Source organism: Olea europaea, chromosome 7 (assembly GCF_002742605.1).
Source record: "Olea europaea var. sylvestris chromosome 7, O_europaea_v1, whole genome shotgun sequence".
NCBI classification, from domain to species: domain Eukaryota; kingdom Viridiplantae; phylum Streptophyta; class Magnoliopsida; order Lamiales; family Oleaceae; genus Olea; species Olea europaea.
In genome coordinates, this window is record NC_036243.1 from 13,943,771 (window position 1) to 13,953,858 (window position 10,088).

The following is a 10,088-nucleotide window of genomic DNA, read 5'->3' on the forward strand; positions in this document are numbered from 1 at the left end:
TATATATATATATTTTTTATTTTTTTTTATTTTTATTTTTTATTTTTTATTTTTTATTTTTTTTGCTGGATAAAATTAGTATGAATCGATACCAAATGTTTTCTTTAGATTATATGTGTTAACATGGCCACGAGACAATATTATTATAGTGCACGAGTGTGGCTGCTAACTAACCGTTCAATGGGAAATGAGCTTAGCAGTAAGGATAAAAATCCAAATATTTTAAGCAGTGAAATTGCTAGAAGGAAAATATTGTAATTTACATCAAATATTTAATTATAAATTCGAATTAAAAGTGCAATCTAGACAATATCAACTAGAATACATTCAACTATATTCAAATAAACATGTTCGATAATTTAATTAAACATAAATACATATTGCAACAAATTAAAAGTAACAAAGTTACTTAAATATACACTAGTCGTTAGCCCGTGTATTGCACGGGTTGAGTTAGTTTTAAGGTGAGGTTTCTCTGTTAAATATGGATTCTCCTCAATGACATGCTGCAGTGAATAATTGTAATGGCTACAATGGGATGTGCTTTTCATTATTATGCATGCAATAAAACGTCAAACTTTAGCGAATGTGATTTGAACATCTTAAACGACAGAATTTGTACCTATGAATAAAATATGGGGAATTTACACAAATGTCCAAATATGACAATTTTGCAATTACTTTAAAAAAGTGACATTTCTGTAAGTGACAAGGCAAAATTTGACTAGTTTGATAATTTCCACTTACATTTATCCATATTGTAACTGATATTAGTGTGAAACAAACATGACGAATACAATGTTTCTTTTGGAATGATTTTTAGGGAACCCCCCCCCCCCGGGGGGCACGCCCCAATAAAATGAAGAATCAAGAACAATGATGATGAAATCTTGTATTCAGTGGTGAAGATATCGTATGATTACTAGACCTATTTGACTTCAGGCAAGAAAAAAAAATTGCTCCTTGTACATTAGAGTCTAATGTACAACCCTCTAACATGATAGGGGTCCACAATAATTAAAAAATTCGACCCCTTTTTTATGTGAGGGAGTTGTATATTAGAGTGATACATGTAGCACTTCTCAAAAAAAAATTACTTAACTTTCAAGTCTACTTTTGCTTAATTAACTAGCTTATTTTTATACACTCCACTTGTACCCACCCATCTCTCAACTTCCAAGATCCTACAAAATAATATTGCTATGATCTCTTCAATTTTACTCATTAAATCTATGTTAATTTTCACTACAAGAAATTATAACTTTCCCGACCAACTTTTGCCAACCAACCAAATTCTAGTAGGTGAAAACTCTTTTATAATGACCAATAGAAATACTTGATCGGCAATATCTTTACCGACCCAATAAAATTAGTCAATAATAATAGTCTTTTGCCGACCAAAATTTTTCCCACTAATGTATATTTAGTCGCTAAAACAGTATTTACCGACCAAAATAGGTATTGCTAGGCGAAAATAAGACAATATTTACCGACTAAATAAATTTAGTCAATAAATTTCTTATACTGGGCCAAAAATCGTGGCGGGATATGTGGGCCCATAGTTAATTGGATTTACCCAAACTACATAAGTCAGAAATTAACGTTGTCTTCTCCATTTCCAATTTTCTTTAGCCGCCCTTTCCGTTTCTCTCAGTGCCTTGAAGTTGTTTGGTGCATTTCTATCCATTTCCATTTGTAGCCCGTCGTTTTCTCTCCATTTCGAAGTGATGTCCTTCTTTCTCCATTTTCAATCTTAAAGTAGGTTTTCAGATTCTTCATTTTCTTCTTTTTGTGCTTTCTAATTCTTTATCCCACACTCACATCTGGATTTTTTGAAATTTTGTGTTATATGTTTAGTTTACTTGGTAGAAAAAGGAGCAGTTTGATTTATTTATTTATTTATTTTGTATGGTTTTCAATTTTCTCAAATTTTTTCAATTTTATCACTGCATATATTTTAACGTCCACCCCCAATTCCTGACTTTTCCCTCACTGTATGGATTTTTGATTTTTCACTTTCCTTATTCATTTTGTATTTCATGAAACTTATTTGTACTAATTTTTGCTTCAGATGGTATTGGCGCTTCTTATCTTAGAAATCAATATTTTGTGTTAGTTTCTTTGTATGGCTTTTTATTAGTTTGGTTAATTTGTATTATCTTTTTCTTTTTGAGTTGTTCTCTGTGGACACTGCTTATCATTGGTTAAAAATCCTTTTTGAGATTCCTTTCTATTTTTTTTCTTATCATGGACGCTCTACCAAAATTATGAGACACAAACTCAATTTGACCACATTGTAGCCATGAATCAAAAAATCCTACATATAGGTTTTTATATGTTAATAGCTACTTGTCAACGTCAAATGGGAGTGACAAGTAATATTGTACGTGACTTAAGGTTAGGAGGATTTTCTAGACTGCAAATTATATTATATTGAGATCTATTTTAGAGCTCTGGTTTTAATCAGAGTGAAGGGGAGAGACTAATTTAGATAGGGGATAGGAAACATGTCTTAATTGTGGGCTGCTTGTTAATGCTTTATGTAACAGATGGAAATAATTTTGTACGATATATTTTGAATTTTTTAGATGTAAGAATAGATTCTTAGACTTTTTGTAGGAGCATATAAGCTATTTTTTACTTGGTCATTCCTCCAATAACATAGGTGATTCTTTGAAAAACAAGATAATCACATCAAGATTTATCTAAAATGTTTTCATCTTCGAGCCCTATCGCATAAGAAAAACAAAAGAATCGCATTTGATAAGAAATAATTACTATTCTATTAATTTCCATGTCCATCAAAGAAATAATGACGGCTTATTCAAAAATTTACTGCAACGTCTTCTTATCTTTCTTTATCAAAATTTACTAAAAAATCTTGTTTTTTATTATTCTTTCCTTTGTCAATTTTCGTAACATTATATTGAAACAATATATTTCTGAGGCTTATGCAATCTCTGGTCCTCTGCTAATAAAATATGATTCAAAATTTGAGTACATTCATTTTATGAATGAAGCTATCATCATTCCCTTATTACAGCTTTTATTGCTCTTTGTGCCTCAGGCTCAGTTCTAGAATAAAAACAGGCTAGCAGAACAACGGCCATATGTTACATACCAGAAATATAGTTGCTGATTTTGACACAACCTTTACAGACTAGAAATGTAGTGGCAAGTAGTTGCTGAATAGTGAATTTTTCAGAAACAATTTTTTTTTGTTTGACACAAATGCATGATTGCTACAAGGTGCTCAAATCTAATTTCATGTGTCTTGATTTTTTTTTACACTCAACAACTTAAGTTATTCCAATGACACCAAAGAGGAAGCCACCACCCCCCAAGAACTCTAAATGGTCCTATCATGCAAGCGATCACTCAACCTAGCATACAGCGTTCACCTACCATCCAATTTGCACAAGCCACTTTGCCAACAGAGACATGTAGTTCTATAATTGTTATTTAATTCTTACTTCAACTTTTATTTATTGACATTTATTGTTTTAACACTTGCAGCACCCCCAATCGAGCGTAAGCGACGTGGTCGTACTCGTGGCTTAGGCACATCCCAGATAGTCAAGGCCACTCATAGGATGCTGAAAATCATGTATGAAGACAGCGATGGAGGACCAACTGGTTCTAAAACTAGTCGATTCGTATTCGAAATAGGATGTAGTGTGAGAATATTTGTACCTCTTCAAAAGATCTTTTGGAAAGATGTGACTGAATTTGAAAAATCCCCTATTTATGACAAAGTGAAGGTAACATTATTATTTAACTTGTTTTGTTTCTTGAATGATCTGAATTGTTGGCATTTTGATTTTGGTTGCTTGGAGCAGCAACTTCATATTCCAATATATTTGTGTGAATTTTGTGCTAGTCATTGCATTTTCACTCATGGTATGTTGCCGTATATAGGCTATTTTTTATGTACAATACAACAAATATGCAACTCTTAAAGAGTTCATGGAGAAATCAATGGCCACTTTATTTAAGGAGTATCGATATGAGTTGTACACACATTACAAGAAGTTTCTAGACCAACCAATGGCTCATAGGAAAGCTAATAAGCCTAAAGAAATCGAACATCAGATTGATTGGGAATATTTATGTGACTATTAGGAAAGTGAGCGGTTTCAGGTGCATTTATATATAGTATAACTTCCATTTATGTTCATTGGTTAACTTTTTTAGTTCATTGACTATTTCAATTATGTTAATTGGACATTACAGAAAATATCCAATGTAGCAATTGACAAAAGAACCCAACAAGAATTTACCCATTTTTCTGGTTCTAGATTATTTATTCAATGTCAGGCTGTGGAGGTAAGTAAGAAGGAATATATTCATCTCTAATAGGAAACAATTTCAATTCAATTTTATTCTTATTTCTTCTAATAAGATAAGGGAACTGGACGACCAGACATAATTAAACTATGGAAGAACACACATTACAAGGATACAAAAGGTTGGATCCATCCTATGGCTAAGGAGAAATATGTAATAAACAAATACCATAAGTCTTTAAGTTTATTATTACTTAATGGAATAAATAATTTACTTTATTCCACTTACTACCTTATTGTGTTAATACTTTTCTATTGTCATGTAGAAAGAGATGGTAGACATACAAACAACACAACGGGCACATGTTGTGGGAGAGGAGAGTGAGAGCCAAGGGGTACAGCTCATTGCTAATGACATTGCAGCTCAGGTCCTTGGAACTACTTCTTGCTACTATAGGGGTTTGGGCAAGGGTCCAAAGATTCCACGTGCTACATCTCGTGCAGACATGACTCAACGAGAGAATGCGAAGCTTCGCCAAGTCGTGCATAATTTGCAGAGCCAAAATGAGCATGTTCTCGTAGAGTTCCTACTACTCCTCATTCCTCATCATCACCATCATGAGCTGATCAAGAGTCACATAATGATCATTAGTTTAAAGCTCTTTTATTCCATTTACATGGTTTTATATTTTATGGTTAATACTCCATTATTACATATGCTATTATTTTGGATTAAGCTAGTCTTCTCTTATTTTGGAATTTGATTAGACATTTTATTTTGAAATCCATTATAGTGTGGGCTGTACATATTTATGTAGTTACTTATTCTGAAATTGGAATTGATTGGTAGAGACATGATATGGTATTTTGCCTTGTAATTGTTTTGCTACAGGCTTTTTATTGTCATTATTGTTTTGTGATTTCTGATATTTCTTGAATTTGAACTTTTGTTGGTATATTGTGTTTGAGTTGGCCTTTCAACCTTTTTTATAATTTTGATTGTCAAAGAGGGTTGTAAAAAAAAAAAAAATAAATCACAACTATCGAGTGAAACCATAGTCAGGAAAAGCAGTTCAACTTTATTGTGTTGAATTTTCTGACCAATTTCACTTCATCAGTTGGTAGGTAAATATTACTTGATTTTTTGGTCGGTAAATGTATATTATTCCCAACCAATTGCAATGGTCGGCCTATTTTTACTACCACTACTCATGACTTGTTTATTACCGACAACTTTAGGCATTTACCAACCAAATTCATGGTCAAGAAAAAGGTTTATAACTACTTACCAACAATTTTTTTATTGCTAAAAATCTCTTTGTTTCCCTGTTTGGCCCCCATTAATTTCTATTTTATTATATTTCATTTTTCTCTTTCCCATTTTCAACCACACAACCTTCCATAAAATAATATTACACGTAAATCAAAAACTGTTCCTTCTTTTTCAACCACTCATTTTTCAAAAAAACAATATTCCACTCATTAAATTTTTTCACAAAATGGGGGCCAAACGGGGGCTAAATTATATTTTTGGTCGATAAAAACCTTCCCTGGCTGCCCTTTGGCGAACGGTGGCTGACCAAAACTTTCCGGTCAGTAATTTGATTTACCAACTAATATTGGTCTTTCAGGGACCAATCTCTTGGTCGGCAAAACTCGTATTTCTTGTAGTGTTTATTTAACAAAATTTTATATATGGGCCTATTTTCTTGTAATGATATTGATTGCATGACACTAGCTATGATGAAAAAGAAATTTCATTATTTAACAATAATGCTTTTTGGAGTTTTCCTATTAATTATATTTGTATCTCTCAATCAATTTCATGTGATTGGCTGGCATCAAACCTTACCACTAGAAACTAAAAATAATTTTTAATTAATATCGCGTCTTGGTGTTATAAGCATACCAATTGAGGCAAAATCAAGGTAGAATTAAAAAATCATTTAAGCTGGATTAATGTAAAAATGAAAATCCACAAAAAAAATTCCACATAAAAGAGTAATTGGGTTGCTTAGGCCAGCCAGAGCGCCTAAATATGTCCCTGCATATAAAAAAAATCCCACGTCAATCAAATTTGATATAAAGAAGATATTATATAGTATTAGAATACTTATCCACATAATAAGTTAATCTTTTAAGATATAATACCTATTCCTTATACTTAGATTGAATATGAATTATCAATACATTGATAAAATAATGTCAAAAAAAAAAAAAAAAAAAAAAAAAAAAAAAAAAAAGAAGAGAGAGGAAGAGGAAGAGGGAGAGGGAGAGGGAGAGAGAGAGAGAGAGAGAGCGAGGAACGCATGGTTTAAGAGCATATGTGTTACTTTCATTATACTTGATAAATGACTGTTAACTTATGTTGAGCACCAATAATATGACACATCTGTTTTATAGTTTTATACAACCATACCATTGTAAGAGTGACTGCAAACTTTGTCTTATATATATACTAGTCTGGTGCCATGCAATGCATGACTTGAATTTTATAAAAGGAGATATTAGCATATTAAATAAGAAAACAAAGGGAGACTGCAAACAAAATATTAAATTGATTCGATTAATTAAACGATTTAATTATATCAATTAGATATTCAACAATAAAAAAAATGATTCGGTTAATTAAACGACTTACTTATATTGAATATAGTATTATCAAACACGTCATTTATAAGTAAAATAATCACTTAGACTAAAATAATAATATTTGAAAAAATACATTTGAATTATAACAACAAGAAATTGAGCCAACAAATTTTTTATCTTAATTATTTTAACATCTAAAAAAAATTTATATATAAAAAAAATTCAGTAATTTTTAGGAATTTTTTTCTTATTGTTACTTTTTCTTCTTGATAAATTAATTTTTAAAATAATCTAATACAATTTTTTGCATAAAAGAATGATTATTAAAAAATTTTAAGTTAAAACCAAAAAAAAAAAAAAAAAAACAAATTTGACGTCAAACAAAAAAGAATTAAAAAGGAAAAAAGAAATAATTTTTTTAAAAAAAATGCATTTTTAACACATACGTTTAATGTCCGTTTAACTATTTTTGATATCTATTTAGATCATTCGATATCTCTACGAAATAGTTCTCAAAATGAGTTTCGAGAAAATGAAAATATTTATCGATTCGACTATCGCACAGTCATCAATGAATTTTTAAAGTTAGCTTGTTATCGAAAATTTCGAAATATAGTTTGAAAATGCCATTTTATTAAGAAAAACGAATTATGCGTATTTTTTAATACATACGTTTAATGTCCGTTTAACCTATTAAGAATATAATATTTCGACTTCATTTGATATCTCGTAATGAGCCTGAAAATAAACACAAAAACATAAGTAAAAAAAAAATAAAATTCGAGAGAATGTAAAACATTTATCGATTCGACTATCGTATAATCGTCGACAAATTTTTAAAGTTAACTTGTTATCGAAAATTTCGAAATAGTAATAAAATAATTGATTTTTTTTAAGAAAAACGAATTATTCGTATTTATTAACACATACGTTTAATATCCATTTAACTACTTTTGATATCTATTTAAATCATTCGATGTCTCTACGATATAGTTCTCAAAATGAGTTTCGAGAAAATGTAAAATATTTATCGATTCGACTATCGCACAGTCGTCGATGAATTTTTAAAGTTAGCTTGTTATCGAAAATTTCGAAATATAGTTTGAAAATGCCTACATTGACGTCCGATAACATTTGCTATGATTGACCGTTTCACGCACCGTTAACGACGTGCAATACTATGTCGCGAGTATTTAAAAACGATATTAAGAATATAATATTTCGACTTCATTTGATATCCCGTAATGAGCCTGAAAATAAACACAAAAATATAAGTAAAAAAAAAAATTCGAGAGAATGTAAAACATTTATATATTCGATTATCGTATAATCGTCGACGAATTTTTAAAATTAACTTGTTATCGAAAATTTCGAAATAGTAATAAAATAATTGATTTTTTTTAAGAAAAATGAATTATTCGTATTTTTTAACACATACGTTTAATATCCGTTTAACTACTTTTGATATCTATTTAAATCATTCGATGTCTCTACGATATAGTTCTCAAAATGAGTTTAGAGAAAATGTAAAATATTTATCGATTCGATTATCGCACAGTCGTTAATAAATTTTTAAAGTTAGCTCATTATCGAAAATTTCAAAATATAGTTTGAACATACCTACTTTGACGTCCGATAACATTTGCTATGATTGACCGTTTCACGCACCGTGAACGACGTGCAATACTATGTCGCGAATACTTCAAAACGATATTAAGAATATAATATTTCGACTTTATTTGATATTCCGTAATAAGCTTGAACATGAACACAAAAACATAAGTAAAAAAAAAATTGAATTAAGGCACTCCGCGCAGCGCGGAGTGCTTTAATTCAATTTTTTTTTTTTTTTTTTACGGATTGTTTTGGTAATTCGACCATAACTTTGGCTACGGTTGTCAGAATCGTGCCCATGACCCCAATTTGGAAAGCTTTTTTCGACGCGCACGTCGTGGCCACCTCGCCAGGCTGGGTGGACATCATTTTTGAGGTCAAAATTCGCTATTTTCCCTTCCTCTTCATTTACGCGTTTGATGTTTGTTTATCTATTTTCGATATTCATTTAAATCATTTGACGTGTCTATGATATAGTGCTCGAAATGAGTTTCGATGTAATATAGAAAATATATTTTTTTATACATTTTACGTAAAGGAATTAAGAAAAGTAGGGCGATAATAATTTTATTAGGAATTTTTATGCCAAAAAAAAAAAAATATATTTTATGCAACATCTATAAAAAATATATTTTCTATACTCTATCAAACTTATTTCGAGAATTATATTATAGACATATCGAATGATTTAAATGAATATCAAAAATAGTTAAACAAACATCAAACGCGTAAATGAAGAGGAAGGGAAAATAGCGAATTTTGACCTCGAAAACAATGTCCACCTAGCCTAGCGAGGTGGCCACGACGTACGCGTCGAAAAGAGCTTTCCGAATTGGGGTCATGGGCACGATTCTGACAACCGTAGCCAAAGTTATGGTCGAATTACCAAAACAATCTGTAAAAAAAAAAAAAAAAAATAATTTGTGAAGCACTCCGCGCAGCGCGGAGTGTCTAATTTTATTCTTCTTCTTCTGTTTGCTTCTTTTTTTTTTTCTTTTTTTTGGGACTTATTTTCTTCTAAATTTATTATTATTATTTTTTTTAATTTGGCTATAAGTTTTGCTACAGTTATCGGAATTGATTCCATGACCCCAATTCAGAAAGCTCTTTTCGACACGCACGTCATGGCCACCTAGCTTCGCTTGGTGGACATCGTTTTCGAGGTCAAATTTCGCCGTTTTCCCTTCCAAATTCCCAATTATAGTTTGACGTCAAATTTAAAAAATGCGTATAACTCGTCATTTTTTTTAAACGCAACATCTATAAAAAATATATTGTCTATATTTTATTGAACTCGTTTCGAGAACTATATTATGGACTCATCGAATTGATCTAAATGAATATCGAAAATAGTTAAAGTTACATCAAACGCGTTTCTTAAAAAGTTTACAAAAAAATATATTAATAGTATAATTAAAAAAATTAAAATTAAAATTAAAAAAAAAACTTGTCTGTGCAAAGTCAACAACTGTGGGCGCAAGTGACCATTAAGCCCTCAATATGTTAATTAGTGTAGGGTGGGATTTTCAAGGGTAAAGTGGGAAAACAATGTAAAGGAGGAAAAAAAAAAAAGAACAGGACAAACTACTGTAGCAA

General features: G+C 30.6%; 1 protein-coding gene across 1 annotated transcript; it reads left to right on the forward strand.

Annotated features, from left to right (window-relative positions):
• The first annotated feature begins 1,548 nt into the window (after positions 1-1,548).
• On the forward strand, positions 1,549-5,168 carry LOC111397694. The gene is made up of 3 exons (XM_023024691.1): positions 1,549-1,758; positions 3,517-3,761; positions 4,613-5,168. The coding sequence occupies exons 2-3, from the start codon at positions 3,594-3,596 to the stop codon at positions 5,048-5,050; spliced, it is 606 nt and encodes a 201-aa protein (XP_022880459.1). The 5' UTR covers positions 1,549-1,758; positions 3,517-3,593; the 3' UTR covers positions 5,051-5,168.
• The last annotated feature ends 4,920 nt before the right edge of the window (positions 5,169-10,088 follow it).

Coding starts and splice junctions, on each gene's coding strand:
- LOC111397694 (XM_023024691.1), top strand. CDS start 3,594: ATGCTGAAAATCATGTATGAAGACAGCGATGGAGGACCAACTGGTTCT. Junction 3,762..4,612: donor CTATTTATGACAAAGTGAAG/GTAACATTATTA, acceptor ATTGTCATGTAG/AAAGAGATGGTAGACATACA.